Genomic DNA, 24353 nt, shown 5'->3' with positions numbered 1-24353 from the left:
CAATACCCTTGCGTGTCAGTAGGTGGCGTCGGTCGACTCCGCAGGGGTCATAGACGTCGTGGTCGCCGTGATGACATCGGGGGTAGTACATAGACGCCGCCTCCGCGCAGTGATGTCAGTTCTTTTCTTTCCGCGCCACGCGCTGGTCCAGAGCAGAGCTACCCTCGGCTGTTTTCTTGGCCGATTTCGACCGTTTTGTCAAGTTTTTTTGTGTACAAACTTTGGTGCGTCGAGGATGTCCCCGAAGACCGGGTCAAGCCTTGTGAGGACCTCCATCGGACAATGTCGGTGACGGATGCTCATTGCGTTTGTCTGTGGTGCCTCGAGCACGACCACACTCCGAAGTCGTGCTCCGAGTGTCAGGCCATGCACCCGAAGGCTTTGAGGGATCGGTCCCTAAAGCTAATGGCGGCCTGGCACTCGCTTGAGAGGAAGGTCTCGAGATCGGTCGCGGAGTCATCACCACTCGTCTTCTTCTAAATCCTCGGGTCAAGGTAAGAAGAAGTCGAAGAAGTCCCATCGCTCTACGACTTCGCGCCTTCGCTCGTCTGAGGCCTCTGTCCTCGGAGCCTGCGCCTGTGTCGGCTACGCGCTTCCCTGAGTTTCCTGGAGCCGGAGCGACCCCTGCCCAACTTAAAGAGTTTTACGAGGCCATGCGCCTCATTTTTGGGCAGGCCGACCCCGATACAGCGCCTTTGGGCCCAAGGGGTTCGGCTGAGGGGCCTTTGGGTTCCATGCCGGCGGCTTCGGCCACCGAGGTCACCTCCGGATCTGTGCACGGATCCGTACCGGTGCTGGTCGCACACTTGAGACCTTCCCCGGCGGCGGCTTGATTAATGACGCTCCCGGTGTCGGTGGTGCCCACTATCGTCGACCCAATTATTATCCTTGGCGACTCGGAGTCGGAGCGGCGTCGGCCGATTCCGCCTTCGGCTTCGGTGGGGCCTATTCGCCCCAGGTCGGATTCGGACCCTCTTTCCTATGTGTAGGAAGTTGGCTCTGTATATACTATTTCAAAGTAAGAAATAGTGTGCACAGAGTCCAAGGGTTCCCCTTAGAGGTAAGATAGTGGCAAAAAGAAATAATTCTAATGTTATATTTTGTGGTAGTGTGGTCAAGCAGTAGGCTTAACAGAGGGTAGTGTTAAGCATTTGTTGTACACACACAGGCAATAAATGAGAAACACACACTCAAAGACAAAATCCAGGCCAATAGGTTTTTATATAGAAAAATATATTTTCTTAGTTTATTTTAAGAACCACAGGTTCAAGATTTACAAGTAATACTTCAAATGAAAGGTATTTCACTCAGGTATTCTAGGAACTTTGAATAATCACAATAGCATGTACAGTTTTGAAAAAAATGGCAATAAGCTATTTTAAAAGTGGACACTGCATAAATCAACAGTTCCTGGGGGAGGTCAGTATTTGTTAAGTTCACAGATAAGTAAAACACTTACAGGGTTTAAAGTTGGATCCAAGGTAGCCCACCATTGGGGGTTCAAGGCAACCCCAAAGTTACCACACCAGCAGCTCAGGGCCGGTCAGGTGCAGAGGTCAAAGTGGTGCCCAAAACACATAGGCTTCAATGGAAATAGGGGTGCCCCGGTTCCAGTCTGCCAGCAGGTAAGTACCCGCGTCTTTGGAGGGCAGACCAGGGGGGTTTTGTAGGGCACCGGGGGGGACACAAGCAGGCACAGAAAGTACACCCTCAGCGGCACAGGGGCGGCCGGGTGCAAAGTGGAAACAGGCGCCTGGTTTCGTATTGAAAGCAATGGGGGTGTCTATTCAACGATGCAGGCAGGCACAAGGGGGGCTCCTCGGGGTAGCCACCACCTGGGCTAGGCAGAGGGTCGCCTGGGGGTCGCTCATGCACTGGAGTTCGGTTCCTTCAGGTCCTGGGGGCTGCGGGTGCAGTGTTGGTTCCAGGCGTCGGGTCCCTTGTTACAGGCAGTCGCGGTCAGGGGGATCCTCTGGATTTCCTCTGCAGGCGTCGCTGTGGGGGCTCAGGAGGGTCAACTCTGGCTACTCATGGGCTCGCAGTCGCCGGGGAGTCCTCCCTGTAGTGTTAGTTTTCCGCAGGTCGAGCCGGGGGCGTCGGGTGCAGAGTGGAAAGTCTCACGCTTCAGGCGGGAAACGTGTGCTCTTTGTTGCAAAGAGTTGCAGTTTGTTGAACAGGGCCGCTGTTCTCGGGAGCTTCTTGGTCCTTTAGATGCAGGGCAGTCCTCTGAGGCTTCAGAGGTCGCTGGTCCCTGTTGGATGCGTCGCTGTTGCAGTTTTCGTCGAAGTAGGGAGACAGGCTGGTGGGGCTGGCGCCAAATCAGTTGTCGTCTCCATCTTCACTGCAGGGCTTCAGGCCAGCAGCCCTTCTTCTTCTTTAGGTTGCATGAATCTTGTTTCCTAGGTTCTGGTTAATACTGAATTTAGGGGTGTTTTTAGGTCTGGGAGGGTAGTAGCCAATGGCTACTGTCCTTGAGGGTGGCTACACCCTCTTTGTGCCTCCTCCCTGAGGGGAGGGGGCACATCCCTAATCCTATTGGGGTAATCCTCCAAAACCAAGATGGAGGATTTCTAAAGGCAGGGGTCACTTCAGCTCAGGGCACCTTAGGGGCTGTCCTGACTGGTGGGTGACTCCTCCTTGTTTTTCTTATTATCTCCTCTGGACTTGCCGCCAAAAGTGGGGGCTGTGTCCAGGGGGGCGGGCATCTCCACTAGCTGGAGTGCCCTGGGGCATTGTAACACGAAGCCTGAGCCTTTGAGGCTCACTGATAGGTGTTACAGTTCCTGCAGGGGGGAGGTGTAAAGCACCTCCACCCAGAGCAGGCTTTTGTTTCTGTCCTCAGAGAGCACAAAGACTCTCACCACATGGAGTCAGAAACTCGTCTCTCAGCAGCAGGCTGGCACAGACCAGTCAGTCCTGCCCTGAACAATTGGGTAAAATACAAGGGGCATCTCTAAGATGCCCTCTGTGTGCATTGTTTAATAAATCCAACACTGGCATCAGTGTGGGTTTATTATTCTGAGAAGTTTGATACAAAACGTCCTAGTATTCAGTGTAGCCATTATGGAGCTGTGGAGTTCGCTTTTGACAAACTCCCAGACCATATACTTAATATGGCCACACTGTACTTACAATGTCTAAGAATGTACTTAGACACTGTAGGGGCATATTGCTCATGCAGCTATGCCCTCACCTGTGGTACAGTGCACCCTGCCTTAGGGCTGTAAGGCCTGCTAGAGGGGTGACTTACCTATGCCACTGGCCGTATTTTGTGGGCATGGCATCCTGAGGGGGATGCCATGTCGACTGTGCCTTTTTCTCCCCACCAACACACACAATCTACAATGGCAGTGTGCATGTGTTAGGTGAGGGGTCCCTTAGGGTGGCACAACATATGCTGCAACCCTTTCCCTGGTCACAGGGCCCTTGGTACCACTGGTACCTTTTACAAGAGACTTCTCTGTGTGCCAGGGGTGTGGAAACAATGGTACATTTTAGGTGAAAGAACACTTGTGCTGGGTCCTGGTTAGCAGGGTCCCAGCACACTTCTCAGTCAAGTCAGCATCAGTATCAGGCAAAAAGTGGGGGGTAACTGCAACAGGGAGCCATTTCCTTACACTATGGGTACGAATATGGGTAGGAATTGGAGGGGTCCCTGGACCCTTATGAATACCAGGATGACCCTGCAATGGCCTGGGCACAGGAATTGGGGGAAGCCAGTGGTCTAGATACTTCTCCTGACGCTGGCATGCTGTCTCCTCCTGCAGTGGCTACGGCGGAGAGAGCAACTTATGGTCCTTGGCCTTGAGCTTCCTACTGTAGAGGTCAGGTCTAATCTCCTGATGGAGGTACTTCAGCCTGGGGCTTCTACTTCAGAACCCCTTTTACCATTCAGTGAAGCCCTCACCGATGTCCTTTTGGGTACATGGTCCAAACCCAACACAGGGGCTCCTGTGAATAGGACTATCGCACGCCGCCATCGGCCCGCTCCGAGCGACCCTAAATTCCTGTCCCAACACCCCACGCCTAATAGTCTTGTTATCCAGGCTTCCTCTTCTTCAGGCGCGTTCCCTTCCGCACCCCCGGATAGGGAATCCAAAAGGATGGAACAGTTAAGCAAGAAGTTGTTTTCTTCTTCTAGTCTAGCGCTGCGGTCTGTGAACACCGCATGCCTTTTGGGCCGTTATACCCACTCCCTGTGGGTTACGGTTGCGCAGGTCCTGCCGCAGGTACCGGAGGAGGCCTGTGATATCGTCTCCCAAGCAGTGAATGATGGGAGAGATGCAGCAAAGTTCACAATCCATTGTGGGCTGGATACGACCGACTCTCTGGGCAGATCAGTTTCAACGACAGTGGCCTTACTGCGCCACACCTGGTTACACACTTCTGGTTTCTCGGGGGAACAGTCACTCATGGACATGCCCTTTGATGGCACACGTCTCTTCGGAGACAAAGCGGACTCGGCCTTGGAGAGATTCAAGGATTCCCGGGCTACGGCTCGGTCCCTCGGTCTTTCCTCGGTCTCTTGCCCACCACAGTCCGCTTTTTGCCCCTTTGGTGGACAGGTAAGGGATGCCCTGTCACGTCCTTCACACAGCCACTGTGCCACGCATGCTGGCTAGCCTGTGCGTGGCCGAGGACGCGGAATCCCACGTGGCCGTGGGACAGGGAACCAGAGGTCTGTCCAGTCCACCTCTGCTCCTGCTGCAGCCTCCAAACCCTCCTAGTCCTTACCCTCACTCCTGCCCAGTTGGTGGCGGGATTCCCCATCATCTGCCCCACTGGGAACATATCACCATGGATGGGTGGGTTTTGCAGATTATTCTGAAGGGCTACTTCTTCCCTTTCGAATCTGCTCCACCACACATGCCACCATCCTTCCATCACCTTCCGGAGGATCATTTGGCGCTTCTCCGCCAGGAAGCCGTGGCTCTCTTGGCCAAGGGAGCTATTGAAAAGGTCCCTGTGCCAGAAGTAGGTCGTGGTTGTTATTCCCGCTACTTTCTGATACCAGAGAAGGACAAGGGCTTACGTCCTATCCTAGACCTTCAGGACCTGAACTACTTCCTCAAGAAGGAGACATTCTAAATGCTCACCCTGGCTCAGGTTCTGTCTGCCTTAGACCCAGGAGACTGGATAGTAGTGTTGGACTTGCAGGACGCATATTTCCATATTCTCATCCTGCCTGCCCACAGACGTTACCTACGATTCATGGTAGGTCACGAGCACCTTCAGTTTACCGTGCTCCCCTTCGTCCTTACCAGCGCCCCTCGGGTGTTCACCAAAGTGATGGCGGTGGTTGCAGCTCATCTGCGCAGGTTAGGGGTCTCAGTCTTCCCCTACCTCGACGACTGGCTGTTGAAGGCGGTCTCGCCCCAGAAAGTCGTCTCCCACCTTCAGACTACGGCGGACCTTCTGCACATGCTGGGGTTCACTATCAAGGTGCCGAAGTCACACCTGACTCCCTCTCAGTTGCTCCCTTTTATCGGGGCAGTTATGGACACAGTGCAATATTGGGCTTATTCTCCCCACAAACGAGTCCAAGACATTCAGGCTATGATTCCAGTCTTTCGGCCTTGGTCTTGGGTTTCGGTGCGATTGACTCTGAGGCTGCTGGGCCTCATGGCCTCCTGCATCCTGCTAGTCACACATGCCAGATGGCATATGCGGGCTCTGCAGTGGGACCTGAAGTTCCAGTGGGTCCAGCATCAGGATCAGGGGAATCTATCCGACCTGGTCCAGATTTTGGAGGGAACTGCGAAAGACCTGCAGTGGTGGCTTTCGAATCCAAATTGGGTCCACGGCAGATCCCTCTCCCTTCCCCAACCAGGTCTCTCTATAGTGACAGATGCGTCACTTATCGGTTAGGGCGCCACATGGGAGAGGCGGAGATCAGAGGCCTCTAGTCTCTGGTGGTGTCCGGACTTCATATAAATCTGCTGGAGCTCCGGGCGATCAGGCTTGCGTTGAAAGCATTTCTTCCCTCTCTCAAATGGAAAGTAGTGCAGGTGTTCACAGACAATACTACCGCCATGTGGTACTCCAACAAACAGGGCGGAGTAGGGTCCTGGACTTTTTGTCAGGAGTCACTATGCCTCTGGACATGGCTGGAACATCAGGGCATTACCCTGATGGTTCAGCATCTGGCGGGATCCCTCAACACCAGAGTAGACGAACTCAGCCGTCGATGCGCAGCTGATCACGAATGGCATCTCCATCCGGAGGTGCCGCAATGTCTTTTTCAGCAGTGGGGAGAGCCTTGGTTAGATATGTTCGCCACCGCAGAGAACGCGCAATGTCAGCTGTTTTGTGCATTGGAGTTTCCAAGGCAGCACTCGCTCGGCGACGCTTTTTGTCTCGAGTGGAGCTCAGGCCTCCTTTACACCTTCCCGCCTATCCCTCTTCTGCCCAGAGTTCTCAAGAAAATCAAGAACGACCGGGCCCAAGTCATCTTGGTGGCTCAGGAGCTGGGCTCGAAGAGTGTGGTATCCAGAGCTATTGAGCATGTCCATCGATCCTCCACTCAGACTGCCTCTTCGGGCGGATCTTCTGTCGCAGCACCAGGGGACGGTTCTTCACCCGAACCTGTCCAACCTCCGCCTTCATGTGTGGAGATTGAGCGGCAACAGTTGACGGCTTTTGCCCTTCCACCCGAAGTCTGCAATGTTATCTTGGCAGCCAGGCGTCCATCGACTAAAACTGTATACGTCTGTGGTTGGAATACATTTGTGGCATGGTTTACCAACAAATCTGTTGATCCCCTTTCTGCCCCTCTTTCAGAGGTTCTTCTGTTCATTCTTTCTTTAGCCCAGCAGGGCTCTGCTTTGGGCACCCTTAAAGGGTATTTATCTGCCATTTCCGCCTTTCTTAGCTACCTGATCAGCCCTGTCTCTTTAAATCTCCTATAGTGAGTAGGTTCCTAAAAGGGCCCACCTACTTATTTCCTCCCACTCCATTTATCATGCCTCAGTGGGTCCTTAATCTTGTACTTACCTATTTGATGTGTACCCCCTTTGAGCCAATGCATAATTGTCCCTTGCAGCTCCTCACCTTCAAGACCGTCTTTCTGGTCGCTATCACCTCTGCTCGCAGGGTGAGTGAGCTTCAGGCCCTTTCCTCAAAACCTAGAGCTTCCTTCCTTCCTAAGGTGGTTACACCATTTCATGTAGGCCAGTCCATCACTTTGCCTACCTTCTACTCACCCCCACATTCTTCCCAAGAGGAGGAGAAACTCCACCGTCTGGATCCAAAAAGAGCGTTGGCGTTCTACCTCAATCGTACTAAAGATTTCCGGGTGGACGATCAACTATTCGTTGGCTATGTGGGTGCGAAAAAAGGGAAGGCGGTGAAAAAGCGTACCATCTCTCGATGGGTGCTTCTTTGCATTAAAACGTGCTATGCTTTGGCTAAAAAGCAACCTCCTGAAAGCTTGCGTGCTCATTCCTCCAGAGCAACTGCTGTTTCCACTGCATTAGCAGGCGGAGTTCTTGTCCTGGATATCTGTCAGGCAGCTACCTGGGCATCCCTGCATACGTTTGCTAAGCATTACTGACTGGATAGTCAGGTCCGTCGAGACGGCTACTTTGGTCGTTCAGTCCTGCAGGACTTTCTACTATGATCTTGGTTCGCAGCCCACCTCTGAGGATGGCATTGCTTGGGTATCTATTCTAAGGTAAGAATCTGCAACTAGAAGTCTCTACCAGATGTACAAGTTACTTACCTTCGGTAACGAAATATCTGGTAGAGACATATTCTAGTTGCAGATTCCTTACTGCCCACCCATCCTCCCGCTTGCGAACTGATTTCTAGGGACAGGGATTCCCCCTTTCAGGTCCTTAGCTCTGGCGCACAATCTCAATTTCAGTGTTCTTAGCAGCTCTGCGCTCTGGGGTGGAAAGTCGTAAAAAGAATCTGACGTCACTGTGCGAGGGTGGCGTCTATGTACTACTCCCGACGTCATCACATCGCCCACGACGGCTACGACGCCTGCGGAGTCGACCGATGCCACCTACCGACGCGCAAGGGTATTGCTCAAAGAAAAATCTCCGGATCCAGTCTGAAGCCTGGGGGAAAATTCTAAGGTAAGGAATCTGCAACTAGAATATTTCTCTACCAGATATTTTGTTACCGAAGGTAAGTAACTTGTACATTTAGGAAGGTAAGTATAAACAAATACTTTCCTATCATAATGTTTTTTTTTTCTTTGAGCAGTTTATGTGTACCCATGCATACCAGTAATGTTGGGTCTTTCGACAGACTCATGTTTCAGCTAGCAGCTTGCCTAATCAAGTTGGTCCTGTTGCTGTGTTGGAGTTCTGGGTTCAACTGCTGACAAGTAGGTCACTTTGGCACAGAGAGAAGGCCAACCTCTACCTGATGGATCAGTTGTGTAAAGCAGCATTTAGGAACATGCAAGAAGAATGTGTGCAGAAGATACTTTATCAACAGCATAAGGTAAGAGATGTAATGAAACATCACAAAGTTGAAAACATGTGTTTCATTTCATGTATATCTTTACATATCTTTAGGTGCACGTCTTGTAATAAATGTGGTGCTAATTCTTCACACTCACAAATTCTGACTTTTTCCCATGCTCAACAGAATCTGCTATTGAAGATGTTTAGTGACACATACGTGTCTTTCTTGAATATGACTGCATACCTTCAACAGTTGCTCTGTTGCCATTTTTCCAGCCATTGTTGTTGGTTGCAACCATATTCTCTTGTTTCCCAGTTCTTTGCAGCCTTGCTGATGGTGTGGGTCTTGTCTGCATATGTGTAATAAGTAAGGTGGAGAAATTACCCATCCATGGGGGTTGTATGACATTACTACATATGCCTTTACCACACATGCCTGCAATGCCTTTGTCATGCAATAATTTTACCAGGGTCTTGCGCCCCGCCATGCACAGTTTTCACATTAATAATTTTACAGCAAATGTTTCCTAGCCAGGGGTGTGGAATTTAATAAAATATCAACTTGTCCATGCAATTAGTTGCTTCATAAATCTACTTGTTCTGTACCAAAAATATACTTGTCCCTTTGGGCCCATGTAGTGCAGCGACAAATTATGGCAGCAATCTCATTATGTAAGAGCCCTGCTAACAGCCTCTATGATTATGCCTCGGCTAACACTATTGTAGGGCTTGAATACTAGCAATTTCTTGCCTTACTATAGCAATTTCCTTATCCTCCCTCCTTTCTGTAAATCTGCATACTGGGGCTGGAGGAAGCAGTAAGCAATAGTTCCAGGGCTCCCACAGCTTTTGAGTCTGTGTAAACCTACTAAAATGCATGTTTTAAGGATTTTCACTAGCTCTTCTCTAATCTTTTCCCACACTGAAAAAGGTTGGAAATTTACTCATGACAAGGACAGAAGTAGAAGATCTTCCAGGGTTGGGGAAAAATGGGGTTGGAGGGAAAGTGAACATGTAAATGCTCAATAGATTGTTCTAAGAGCAATCTACACATGCATGTTTGCTCATGCTAAAATACAATCCACAAATATGTTCTAGGAGTACAATTTATTGGTCTACTTCTGTAAATTTGTGTTCATTCCTTTTGGGCACTAATGCAAAGATGTATACCATGGGTGCGCTTTTGTGACTTTCTTTTAGAATTGGGATCCCAATTGTGGGATCCCAATTATGTCTGGCATTAGCTAAGACATTTTGTTTTTATTAAAATTCTGTTTCTCTCGCCTACCAATCTGTTGGCTCGATGTACTGTGAGTGATAATATTCTGCTCTTCCACAAGAAACACGTTGGTGCACACAGTAGTTTTGTTCAGTGCCAGAAACTACTGTGGCAATGTGTGCTTTTTGAGGCCAAATATTTTCTTTTGCTTTTTTGCTAATGTTTGTTGCAATGGTGAGGGCCTGGCAGCTCCCGCAACAACATAGTGTTACAAAAGCCATGTCAAAACAAATGACAAAACCAAAGGACTGACCACCAATGTCGGATCGGTTGGCATTGTCAGTGTTTGTTTATTTTCATGTTTCCCATAATCTTGTTGAAAATGGTTACACTGATTTTCCATCATGAAAATGTTTTGGAAATACTAGTATGCATCAATACAGTTGACTAAATGGTTCAAAGAATTAGTACCTAAAATTTCACAGTAATTTAGCAAAATAATGTTTTTCCTACTTGCATTTTATTTTTTTAACATTTTGTTTTGAAAGCAAAGAATCAGCAATCCTGCTTACAAGCTTCTGCAAAGATTTGCATCTATTCACAGAGCATTCTGGGAGCATTATGCATAGCCTCATGTTCTTAAACTTTTCAAACGGGTGTGTACACATCTCTTTTTTACTGGAACCTCTGTCAGTAGTGCAGTTTGACCTTACACAGTTTATTCAGATAGCTCACTCTTGTAATAAAGGCTTTGCATTAATGAACCATAAATGGAAGTTCGAACAGCATTGGACACAAATATTACCTCAACAGCAGACAGTTCCCTTCCCTGTAAACTGGCAGCTTAAGGGTTTGTGCTGCAGGGAGTTAGGCCTACTTCTCCCAAGAACAAAATAAACATAAATACTCATTGTCCTTGACCCCAAACAACTGCGAGATATTATAAATGGTGTCATATAAGATGTTTGAGTGTTTTAGTATGTGGGGTAATTAGCAGTGCAGGGTGAGGGCACTAGTTAGAGTTAGATACACAAATTTGTTTTTCCTTTAATATCTCCAGAATTACTGAACATATTTACGCCAAATCACAAAAGGGCTCTTTCTGGACCAAGAGCTATCTTTCTGCCAAATTTGGTGCAATGCTGTGCAGCAGCCCAGGCAGTAGTTGTGTTCAAAATCCCATTGGGAAATTGCATGGGGAAACACATTTTGGGACTCCCCCTCTTTTTAGTTATTAGCAAAACAAAAAACACTTTGCGGGAGGTAGGACAGCCAGTAGGATGTATATATATATATATATATATATATGTTTGATGGCATGTGTAGCTGCAGATACACATGCTGTGCACATCCCACCATCTGGTGTTGGGCTCGGAGTGTTACAAGTTGTTTTTCTTAGAAGAAGTCTTTTTCGAGTCACGAGACCGAGGGACTCCTCCCATTTCGACTCCATTGTGCATGGGCGTCGACTCCATCTTAGATTGTTTTTTTTCCGCCATCGGGTTCGGACGTGTTCCTTTTCGCTCCGTGTTTCGGGTCGGAAAGTTAGTTAGAATCTCGGAAAAAACGTCGGTATTGTTTGCGTTCGGTATCGGGTTAGTTACAACAGATCGACACCGAATTTTGAAGAGCTCCGGTGGCCCTTCGGGGTTTTTTCGATCCCCCGTCGGGGCCTGGTCGGCCCGGCCACGTGCGACTTCAAGGCTGATGGAACGGACCCCGCTTCTGTCCAAAATGCCATAACAAGTATCCGTATACGGATCAGCATCTGGTCTGTAACTTGTGCTTGTCCCCAGAGCACAAGGAAGATACTTGTGAGGCCTGTCGAGCGTTTCGGTCCAGAAAGACGTTAAGAGACCGAAGAGCCAGAAGATTGCAGATGGCGTCGACGCCGACAGGACAAGAGCTTTTCGAGGAAGAAGAGGAAGCTTTCTCTATCCAAGAGTCGGACTCGGAAGAGCTCGAGGCCGAAGAAATGCCGAAAACCGTGAGTAAGACATCGAAACATAAGACTCACGAGAAGTCAACAAAAGCCCAGGGGGCGCCACCACCAAAAGGCCATGGCTTAACCCAAAAAATAGGTGACCGAGCCAAGGCACCGAAAAAGGGCACGCTGGTGTCGAAGTCATCCGACTCCGGTCGAGATACCGCCACACAGCAATCTCGGACCCGAGACATCGCCTCCGAGAAATTTCGGCACCGTGACAGCGGCACCGAACAAATTCGGCACCGAGAAACCTCTACGCCGAAAATTACAAAGGTTTCTTCGGAGCCTAAAAAGACGTCCGAAAAAGTTTCGGTTCCGAAACATCCAGCCTCGGAGCCGAAAACAGGTTCCTATACAGAGGAACAGGGATTGTCCTCCCAAATGCAAAAACATAGATTTGGAGAGGAACTTCAAGCTGTAGAGCCAGACTATACTCAAAGAAGGCTCCACATTCATCAAGACACAGGGAGGATAACCACTCTTCCCCCAATTAAAATAAAAAGAAAACTTGCCTTTCAAAAAAAGGACAAGGAGCCACAAGCAAAGGTGGCAAAGAAAACAACTCCACCACCGTCTCCACCACCATCAGTGCACACATCACCAGTAGCAACTCCTCCACTGATGCACTCCCCGACTCATACTGCCATGAGTCAAGATGATCCCGATGCATGGGACCGTTACGATGCTCCAGTATCGGACAACAGCCCAGACTCGTACCCTGCCAGGCCGTCCCCTCCTGAGGACAGTACATCTTACACACAGGTGATCGCAAGGGCAGCTGCTTTCCATAACGTCACCTTGCATTCCGAACCAATTGAGGATGACTTTTTGTTTAACACGCTATCCTCCACTCATAGCCAATACCAAAGACTACCTATGCTCCCAGGAATGCTAAAACATTCAAAACAAATCTTTCAGGATCCTGTTAAAGGCCGAGCAATAACTCCAAGGGTGGAGAAAAAGTACAAGCCACCGCCAACAGATCCTGTTTATATTACAACCCAGTTAACACCAGACTCAGTAGTTGTCGGGCAGCTCGTAAGAGAGCAAACTCTCATACCTCGGGGGACGCACCACCTCCAGACAAAGAGAGTCACAAAATTGATGCTGCGGGCAAAAGGGTTGCAGCACAAGCAGCAAACCAATGGCGCATTGCCAATTCACAAGCACTTTTGGCAAGATATGATAGAGCTCACTGGGATGAGATGCAACATTTGATAGAACACTTACCCAAGGAGTTCCAAAAAAGAGCACAACAAGTGGTGGAAGAAGGACAAAGTATCTCTAATAATCAGATACGGTCTTCAATGGATGCAGCAGATACGGCTGCAAGGGCAGTAAATACTGCAATAACAATAAGAAGGCACGCATGGCTGCGCACGTCAGGTTTCAAGCCGGAAATTCAACAAGCCGTGCTAAATATGCCATTTAATGAACAGCAGTTGTTTGGGCCGGAAGTCGACACTGCTATTGATAAACTCAAAAAAGACACTGATACAGCAAAAGCCATGGGCGCACTCTACTCCCCGCAGAGCAGAGGCACATTTCGCAAAACACCTTTTAGGGGAGGGTTTCGAGGACAACCTACAGAAACCACAACATCACAAACAAGGCCCACTTACCAAAGCCAATATCAGCAGGGAAGTTTTCGGGGGCAATATAGAGGGGGACAATTCCAAAAAAATAGAGGAAAATTCCAAAGCCCCAAAAGTCCTCAAAATAAGCAGTGACTTACAAGTCACACATCCCCATCACATAACACCTGTGGGGGGAAGACTAAGCCAATTTTACAAACATTGGGAGGAGATAACAACAGATACTTGGGTACTAGCAATTATCCAGCATGGTTATTGCATAGAATTTCGCGAATTCCCTCCAACAGTCCCACCGAAAACACACAGTATGTCAAAACAGCATATAAATCTTCTAGGACTAGAAGTTCAAGCATTGCTCCAAAAAGAGGCAATAGAATTAGTACCAAAACAGGAACTAAACACAGGAGTTTACTCACTGTACTTTCTGATACCCAAGAAAGACAAAACTCTAAGACCTATACTAGATCTCAGAATATTAAATACATACATCGTCAGACCACTTTCACATGGTTACATTACAAGAAGTAATCCCACTGCTCAAACAACAAGACTACATGACAACACTGGATCTAAAGGATGCATATTTCCATATACCAATACATCCTTCACACAGAAAGTATCTAAGGTTTGTATTCAAGGGATACATTACCAATTCAAAGTGTTGCCATTCGGAATAACGACTGCGCCAAGAGTTTTTACAAAATGTCTAGCAGTAGTAGCTGCACATATCAGAAGGCAGCAAATACATGTTTTCCCGTACCTAGACGATTGGTTAATCAAAACCAACACGCAAATACAGTGTTCACAACACACAAATTATGTCATAGAAACCCTACACAAACTAGGTTTCTCAATCAATTACTCAAAGTCGCACCTTCTGCCGTGTCAAACACAGCAATACCTAGGAGCAGCAATCAACACAGTAAAAGGAATTGCCACTCCAAGTCCACAAAGAGTCCAAACATTCCACAATTTAATACAAGCCATGTATCCAAACCAAAAGATACAGGTCAAATTAGTAATGAAACTCCTAGGCATGATGTCCTCATGCATAGCCATTGTCCCAAACGCAAGGTTGCACATGCGGCCCTTACAACAGTGCCTAGCATCACAGTGGTCACAGGCACAGGGTCAACTTCTAGATCTGGTGTTGATAGACCGCCAAACATACATCTCGCTTCAATGGTGGAACAGTATAAATTTAAACCAAGGGCTGCCTTTTCAAGACCCAGTGCCACAATACGTAATAACGACAGATGCATCCATGACAGGGTGGGGAGCACATCTCAATCAGCACAGCATCCAAGGACAATGGGACATTCAGCAAAGACAGTTTCATATAAACCACTTAGATCTGTTAGCTGTGTTTCTAGCGCTCAAAGCATTTCAACCCATAATAACTCACAAATACACTCTTGTCAAAACAGAGAACATGACAACAATGTATTACCTAAACAAACAGGGAGGAACACATTCAACACAGTTGTGTCTCCTAACACAAAAAATATGGCATTGGGCGATTCACAACCACATTCGCCTAATAGCACAATTTATTCCAGGGATTCAGAATCAGTTAGCAGACAATCTCTCTTGGGATCACCAACAGATCCACGAATGGGAAATTCACCCCCAAATACTAAACACTTACTTCAGAATGTGGGGAACGCCACAAATAGATCTATTTGCAACAAAAGAAAACTCAAAATGCCAAAACTTCGCATCCAGGTACCCACAACAGTACAATCAGACTCAGGGCAATGCACTATGGATGAACTGGTCAGGGATATTTGCGTACTCTTTTCCCCCTCTCCCACTTCTTCCATATCTAGTAAACAAGTTGAGTCAAAACAAACTCAAACTCATACTAATAGCACCAACATGGGCAAGGCAACCTTGGTACACAACACTACTAGACCTATCAGTAGTACCTCATGTCAAATTGCCAAACAGACCAGATCTGTTAACACAACACAAACAACAGATCAGACATCCAAATCCAGCATCTCTGAATCTAGCAATTTGGCTCCTGAAATCCTAGAATTCGGGCACTTAGACCTCACACAGGAATGTATGGAGGTCATAAAACAAGCTAGAAAACCTACCACTAGACACTGCTATGCAAATAGGTGGAAAAGATTTGTTTATTACTGCCATAATAATCACATTCAACCTTTACACGCATCTGCAAAAGAAATAGTAGGATACTTACTACATTTGCAAAAATCTAAACTAGCTTTCTCTTCCATTAAAATACATCTTACGGCAATTTCAGCTTACCTGCAAATTACGCACTCAACTTCATTGTTTAGGATACCAGTCATAAAAGCGTTTATGGAAGGCCTAAAGAGAATTATACCACCAAGAACACCACCAGTTCCTTCATGGAACCTCAACATTGTCTTAACACGACTCATGGGTCCACCTTTTGAGCCCATGCACTCTTGTGAAATGCAATACTTAACGTGGAAAGTAGCATTTTTAATTGCCATCACATCTCTAAGAAGAGTGAGTGAAATTCAAGCATTTACCATTCAAGAACCATTTATTCAAATACACAAGAATAAAGTTGTTCTACGGACCAATCCTAAATTTTTACCAAAAGTAATCTCACCGTTCCACTTGAATCAAACGGTAGAGTTACCAGTGTTCTTCCCACAGCCAGATTCTGTAGCTGAAAGAGCACTACATACATTAGACATCAAAAGAGCACTAATGTACTACATTGACAGAACAAAACTAATTCGAAAAACAAAACAACTATTTATCGCCTTTCAAAAACCTCATACAGGAAATCCAATTTCAAAACAAGGCATTGCTAGATGGATAGTTAAGTGCATTCAAACCTGCTATCTTAAAGCTAAAACAGAACTGCCTATTACACCAAAGGCACACTCAACCAGAAAGAAGGGTGCTACCATGGCCTTTCTAGGAAATATTCCAATGAACGAAATATGTAAGGCAGCAACATGGTCTACGCCTCATACATTTACCAAGCACTACTGTGTAGATGTGTTAACTGCACAACAAGCAACAGTAGGTCAAGCTGTACTAAGAACATTATTTCAAACTACTTCAACTCCTACAGGCTGAACCACCGCTTTTGGGGAGATAACTGCTTACTAGTCTATGCACAGCATGTGTATCTGCAGCTACACATGCCATTGAACGGAAAATGTCACTTACCCAGTGTACATCTGTTCGTGGCATTAGTCGCTGCAGATTCACATGCGCCCACCCGCCTCCCCGGGAGCCTGTAGCCATTTAGAAGTAGATCTTAAACATTTGTACATTTGTAAATATATTACTTGAAACTTCATTATGTACATACGCATTCACTCCATTGCATGGGCACTATTACTAGCATACACAACTCCTACCTCACCCTCTGCGGGGAAAACAATCTAAGATGGAGTCGACGCCCATGCGCAATGGAGTCGAAATGGGAGGAGTCCCTCGGTCTCGTGACTCGAAAAAGACTTCTTCGAAGAAAAACAACTTGTAACACTCCGAGCCCAACACCAGATGGCGGGATGTGCACAGCATGTGAATCTGCAGCGACTAATGCCACGAACAGGTGTACACTGGGTAAGTGACATTTTCCATATATGTTCGATGGTATGTGTAGCTGCAGATACACATGCTGTGCATTATCCTGCCATCTAGTGTTGGGCTCGGAGTGTTACAAGTTGTTTTTCTTCGAAGAAGTCTTTTCGAGTCACGAGACCGAGGGACTCCTCCCTTTCGGCTCCATTGCGCCTGGGCGTCGACTCCATCTTAGATTGTTTTTTTTCCGCCATCGGGTTCGGACGTGTTCCTGTTCGCTCCGTGTTTCGGTTTGGAAAAGTTAGTTTACAATCGGAAAATTCAACGGTATTGTTTGCGCTCGGTATTGGGGTAGTGATAGCACATCGACACCGAAGAAAAGAAGAGCTCCGGCTGCCCTTCGGGGCTTCCACTCCTCGGCGGGGCCTGGTCGGGTCCGACCGCGTGCGTCTTCAAGGCTCATGGAACGGACCCCATTCCGCTTCTGCCCCAAATGCCACGCTAAGTATCCTTATACAGACCAACATTTGGTCTGTAATCTGTGTTTGTCCCCCGAACACAAAGAGGATACGTGCGAGGCCTGTCGGGCATTTCGGTCGAAGAAGACGCTGCGGGACCGGAGAGCCCAAAGACTTCAAATGGCATTGACACCGGCCGGACAACCCGACATCGAAGAAGAGGAGACATTCTCCATTCCAGATTTGGACTCGGACGAGCCCGAGAGTGAGCAGCCGACGAGGCAACGAACCGTGAGTAAACCAGCCCCGGCAAAAACTCACTCCAAAATCATGAAGGCCCAGGGGACGCCACCGCCGACAGGCCATGGCTTTACCCGAAAGCACAGTGACCAAGCATCAGCACCGAAAAAGGGCTCACAGCAGCCGAAGACATCCAACTCCGGTCGAGATACCGGCTCAGATTATACTCGGCACCGAGATACCAGCTCCGACCAGATCCGGCACCGAGAAATCGGTACCCCGAAAGCCAAAAAGGTTTCTTCGGAGCCGAAAAAGACTACAGAAAAAGTTTTGGTGCGAAACACCCAGCCTCGGAGCCGAAACAAAGCTCCTATACGGACGAACAGGGCCTTTCCTCACAATTACAAGGCAACAGGTTTGAACAAGAACTGGGGATAGGAGAGCCAGACCATACACAGAGGAGGCTCCATATACAGAATGACACTGGGAAAATAAGTACACTTCCCCCTATTAAGATGAAGCGGAAGCTCACATTCCACGAGGCGGAAATGCAGCCAAAATTCAAAGTGCCTAAAGAAAAAACAATACCACAGTTTTCTCTACAGCCATCGCCACCGGCCTCACCACATCTGTCCCCACTAGCAACACCACCAATGGTGCAGTCACCAACGCACACAGGGATGAGCCAAGATGACCCAGATGCATGGGATCTGTACGATGCACCAGTCTCTGATAATAGTCCGGACTGCTACCCGGCAAGGCCATCACCGCCAGAGGACAGTACTGCTTATATGCAGGTGATTTCCAGGGCAGCTACTTTCCATAACGTAGCAGTACATTCGGAACCTATAGAAGATGACTTTTTGTTCAATACCCTGTCATCAACACATAGCCAATACCAAAGCTTGCCAATGTTACCAGGCATGTTAAAACACGCCAAACAGGTGTTTCAAGACCCAGTCAAGAGTAGAGCCATAACACCTAGGGTGGAAAAGAAATACAAACCTCCCCCTACGGACCCTGTATACATTACACAACAGCTGACTCCTGATTCAGTGGTAGTGGGAGCAGCCCGGAAAAGGGCAAACTCACAAACTTCTGGGGACGCACCACCACCCGACTAAGAAAGTCGGAAATTCGATGCTGCAGCCAAAAGGGTGGCAGCACAAGCAGCCAATCAATGGCGAATTGCCAATTCACAGGCCCTATTGGCAAGATACGACAGGGCGCATTGGGACGAAATGCAACATTTCATTGAACACCTTCCCAAAGAGTTCCAAAAGCGTGCCCAACAGGTTGTAGAGGAGGGCCAAACCAACTCCAACAATCAAATAAGGTCGGCTATGGACGCAGCAGACATGGCTGCCAGAACAGTAAACATGGCGGTCACCATTCGGAGACACGCGTGGCTACGTACCTCCGGATTTAAGCCAGAGATCCAACAGGCTGTGCTAAATATGCCATTCAACGGACAACAATTGTTTGGGCCGGAAGTGGATACAGCAATAGACAAACTAAAGAAAGACACTGACCCGGCCAAAAGCCATGGGCGCGCTCTACTCCCCACAGAGCAGAGGCACTTTTAGGAAGCCACACTTTAGAGGGGGGTTTTGAGCCCAAAGCACAGAACCCTCTACCTCACAGGCCAGACCCACATATCAGGGCCAATACCAAAGAGGAGGCTTCAGGGGACAATATAGGGGTGGATAGTTCCCTAAAACAAGAGGGAAATTCCAAAGCCCAAAAACCCCACAAACTAAACAGTGACTCCAACGTCACAAACCCCCAACACACAACACCAGTGGGGGGGGGGGGAGACTCACAGATTATTACCAAAATTGGAAACACATAACTACAGACTCGTGGGTCCTAGCCATTATCCAACATGGTTATTGCATAGAATTCCTACAAATACCACCAAAGGTGCCTCCAAGAGCACACAACATGTCAAAACAACACTTAGATCTGTTGCAACTAGAAGTCCAAGCGTTGTTACAAAAGGAAGCAATAGAACTAGTATCCAATCATCAAAAAGGAACAGGTGTTTACTCCCTGTATTTCCTAATTCCAAAAAAGGACAAAACATTAAGACCCATATTAGACCTCAGAACACTAAGGGCCTCATTCCGACCCTGGCGGTACAAGACCGCCAGGGCCGGGGGCAACGGAAGCACCGCCAACAGGCTGGCGGTGCTTCATTGCCCATTCTGACCGCGGCGTTAAAGCCGCGGTCAGAAAAGGGAATCCGGCGGTTTCCTGACGGATTTCCCCTGCTTGGGCAGAACCTCCAAGCCCAAGGCAAGCAGCGCCGCCATGGAGATTCCGACCCCCTTCCCGCCATCCTGTTCCTGGCGGTTTTTACCACCAGGAACAGGATGGCGTGAACGGGTGTCGTGGGGCCCCTGGGGGCCCCTGCACTGCCCATGCCACTGGCATGGGCAGTGCAGGGGCCCCCTAACAGGGCCCCAGGGAGATTTTCACTGTCTGCATTGCAGACAGTGAAAATCGCGACGGGTGCAACTGCACCCGTCGCACCCCTGCAACACCGCCGGCTCCATTCGGAGCCGGCCTCTGTGTTGCAGGGCCTTTCCCGCTGGGCCGGCGGGCGCTCCCTTGGCAGGCGCCCGCCGGCCCAGCGGGAAAGTCAGAATGGCCTCCGCGGTCTTCTGACCGCGGAGCGGCCATTTGGCGGTTCCCGCCAGGCGGGCGGCATCCGCCGCACGCCAGGGTCAGAATGACCCTCTAAATCTTTACATCAAATCAGATCACTTTCACATGGTGACACTTCCAAGACGTGATTCCCTTGCTCAAACAACAGGACTACATGTCAACATTAGATCTCAAGGATGCTTACTTCCACATACCCATACATCCTTCCCACAGGAAATACTTATGGTTTGTAATCCAAGGCGTGCATTACCGTTCGGGATAACAACAGCAACAAGGGTATTCACAAAATGCCTTGCGGTAGTAGCTGCTCATATCAGGAGGCAGCACATACACGTATTCCCTTACTTGGACGATTGGTTAATAAAAACCAGCACTCAGCAACAGTGTTTTCAACACACAAAATACGTCATAGAAACCCTTCACAAGCTAGGGTTCTCTACAAACTATCAAAAATCACATCTACAACCGTGTCAAATACAACAATACTTAGGAGCAACAATAAACACAAAAAGGGATTGCCACTCCAAGTCCACAAAGGGTACAAGCATTCCAAAATGTAATACTAAACATGCACCCAAACCAACACTATCAAGTAAGGTTTGTGATGAAACTTCTAGGCATGATGTCTTCATGCATAGCCATTGTCCCAAACGCAAGACTACACATGCGGCCCTTACAACAGTGCCTAGCAAAACAATGGACACAAGCACAGGGTCAACTTCAAGATCTAGTGTTGATAGACCGCCAAACACACTCCTCGCTTCAATGGTGGAATCCTATCAATTTAAACCAAGGGCAGCTATTCCAAGACCCTGTGCCTCAATACGTGATCACAACAGATGCTTCCATGGTAGGGTGGGGAGCACACCTCAACCAATACAGCATACAGGGACAATGGGACAATCAGCAAAAACAACTTTACATAAATCATTTGGAACTGCTAGCGGTGTTTCTAGTATTAAAAGCATTTCAACCACTGGTAGCCCACAAACACATCCTTGTCAAAACCGACAACATGACAACAATGTATTATCTCAACAAACAAGGGGGGACACACTTGTCACAACTGTGTCTCTTAGCACAAAGGATTTGACATTGGGCAATTCACAATCACATTCACCTGATAGCACAATACATACAGGCATTCAGAATCAGTTAGCCGACAATCTCATTCGAGATCACCAGCAAACTCACGAATGGGAAATTCATCCCCAGATCCTACAGGATCACTTCCTCCGCTGGGGAACACCACGAATAGACCTATTCGCAACAAAAGAAAACGCAAAATGCCAAAACTTCGCGTCCAGGTACCCACACCCTCAATCCAAGGGCAATGCGTTATGGATGAGTTGGTCAGGGATATTTGCTTACGCTTTTCTCCCTCTCCCACTCATTCCTTATCTGGTCAACAAACTAACTCAAAACAAACTCAAACTAATACTCATAGCACCAACCTGGGCTTGCCAACCGTGATACACAACACTGTTGGACTTATCAGTAGTACCCCACATCAAATTACCAAACATACCAGATCTGTTAACACAACACAAACAACAGATCAGGCACCCGAATCCAGCATCACTCAATCTAGCAATCTGGCTCCTGAAGTCTTAGAATTCAGACATTTAAATCTTACACAAGAGTGTATGGAGGTCATTAAACAAGCGAGAAAACCAACAACAAGACATTGTTACGCAAACAAATGGAAAAGATTTGTTTGCTACTGCCACACTAATCAGATTCAACCACTACATGCCTCCACAAAGGACATCGTAAGCTATTTATTACACTTACAAAAGTCTAATCTAGCATTCTCTTCCATTAAAATACATCTCACTGCAATATCTGCCTATCTGTAGATTACACATAGAACATCGCTTTTTAGAATCCCAGTCATTAAAGCATTTATGGATGGACTAAAAAGAATCATACCCCCAAGGACACCACCGGTACCTTCGTGGAACCTTAATATTGTATTAACACTACTCATGGGCCCACCATTCGAACCCATGCATTCTTGTGAAATGCAGTATCTGACTTGGAAAGTAGCCTTTCTAATAGCTATCACATCACTTAGAAGGGTAAGTGAGATACAAGCATCTACTATTCAAGAACCCTTTATACAAATACACAAACATAAAGTGGTTCTCCGAACAAATCCGAAATTCTTACCAAAGGTCATATCACCATTCCACTTAAAACAAACTGTGGAACTCCCAGTCTTCTTTCCGCAACCAGACTCAGTAGCCGAAAGAGCCTTACATACATTGGACATAAAAAGAGCACTAATGTATTATATTGACAGAACAAAACAATTTCGTAAAACTAAACAATTGTTTGTAGCTTTCCAAAAACCTCATGCAGGTAATCCTATATCCAAACAAGGCATCGCCAGATGGATAGTTCAATGTATTCAAACTTGCTATATTAAAGCAAAAAGAGAATTACCTACTACACCAAGAGCACATTCCACTAGGAAAAAAGGCGCCACAATGGCTTTTCTTGGGAATATACCTATGACAGAAATTTGTAAGGCAGCCACCTGGTCTACGCCTCATCCATTCACCAAGCATTACTGTGTAGATGTGTTAGCAACAATGACAAGCCACAGTAGGACAGGCTGTATTAAGAACATTATTTCAGACAAATTCAACTCCTACAGGCTAAACCACCGCTTTTTAGGGGGATTACTGCTTGGTAGTCTATGCACAGCATGTGTATCTGCAGCTACACATGCCACCGAACGGAAAATGTCACTTACCCAGTGTACATCTGTTCGTGGCATGAGACGCTGCAGATTCACATGCACCCTCCCAGCTCCCCGGTAGCCTGTAGCCGTTCTTAGTTGAATGAAAATTGTAAATTTGTAAATAAATATTCTTTTGATACACATCAAGTACATACAAACCTACTCCATTGCATGGGCACCTCTAGTATACTCACAACTCCTACCTCACCCTCTGCGGGGAAAACAATCTAAGATGGAGTTGACGCCCATGCGCAATGGAGCCGAAAGGGAGGAGTCACTCGGTCTCGTGACTCGAAAAGACTTCTTGGAAGAAAAACAACTTGTAACACTCCGAGCCCAACACTAGATGGCAGGATAATGCACAGCATGTGAATCTGCAGCGTCTCATGCCACGAACAGGTGTACACTGGGTAAGTGACATTTTCCATATATATATATATATATATATATATATATATATATATATATATATATGTTCGATTGCATGTGTAGCTGCAGATACACATGCTTTGCACATCCCGCCATCTAGTGTTGGGCTCGGAGTGTTACAAGTTGTTTTTCTTTGAAGAAGTCTCCTCGAGTCACGAGATCGAAGGACTCCTCCCCTTTCGGCTCCATTGCGCATGGGCGTCGACTCCATCTTAGACTGTTTTTTTTCCGCCATCGGGTTCGGATGTGTTCCTTTTCGCTCTGTGTTTCGGTTCGGAAAGTTAGTTAGAATCTCGGAAAAATCGACTGTATTGTTTGCGTTCGGCATCGGGTTAGTTATTACAGATCAACACCGACTTTTGAAGAACTCTGGTGGCCCTTTGGGGTTTTTCTATCCCCCGTCGGGGCCTGGTCGGCCCGGCCACGTGTCTCTTCAAGGCTGATGGAACGGACCCCATTCCGCTTCTGCCCAAAATGTCACAACAAGTATCCGTATACAGATCAGCACCTGGTCTGTAACTTGTGTTTGTCTCCAGAACACAGAGAAGATACTTGTGAAGCCTGTCGGGCGTTTCGGTCGAGGAAGACATTAAGAGACCGAAGAGCGAGAAGACTGCAAATGGCGTCGGCGCCGACAGGACAAAGGCATTTGAAGGAAGAAGAAGAAAACTTCTCCATCCAGGAATCGGACTCGGACGAGCTCGATCCCGAAGAAACGACTAAAACCGTGAGTAAGACGTCGAAACATAAAACTCACGAGAAGACCACAAAAGCCCAGGGGACGCCACCTCCAACAGGCCATGGCTTAACCCGAAAAATAGGTGACCGATCATCGGCACCGAAAAAGGGCACGCTTGTGTCGAAGTCATCCGACTCCGGTCGAGATACCGGCACACAGCAATCTTGAGCCCGAGACAGCAGCTCCGAGCAAGTTCGGCACCGCGACAGCAGTACCGAAATGGGTCGGCACCGAGAGATCACGACACCGAAAATAAAGAAAGTAGCGTCGGAGCCGAAAAAGGCTACCGAAAAGGTTTCCATTCCGA

The 24353-nt window shown here is 47.6% G+C and overlaps 1 protein-coding gene across 2 annotated transcripts in view; it reads left to right on the top strand.

Moving 5' to 3' along the window:
- Positions 1–24353, top strand: part of EPG5 (ectopic P-granules 5 autophagy tethering factor) — a 568130-nt gene that overhangs the window by 152121 nt on the left and 391656 nt on the right. For both annotated transcript variants that reach the window (XM_069218853.1, XM_069218854.1), the window contains exon 19: positions 8257–8454. In XM_069218853.1, coding sequence (XP_069074954.1) covers positions 8257–8454 — 198 coding nt within the window. The remainder of the gene's footprint in view (positions 1–8256; positions 8455–24353) is intronic.

Source organism: Pleurodeles waltl, chromosome 1_1, assembly GCF_031143425.1.
Source record: "Pleurodeles waltl isolate 20211129_DDA chromosome 1_1, aPleWal1.hap1.20221129, whole genome shotgun sequence".
In the NCBI taxonomy this organism is placed as follows: domain Eukaryota; kingdom Metazoa; phylum Chordata; class Amphibia; order Caudata; family Salamandridae; genus Pleurodeles; species Pleurodeles waltl.
This window is presented reverse-complemented; position numbering and strand designations above follow the sequence as displayed.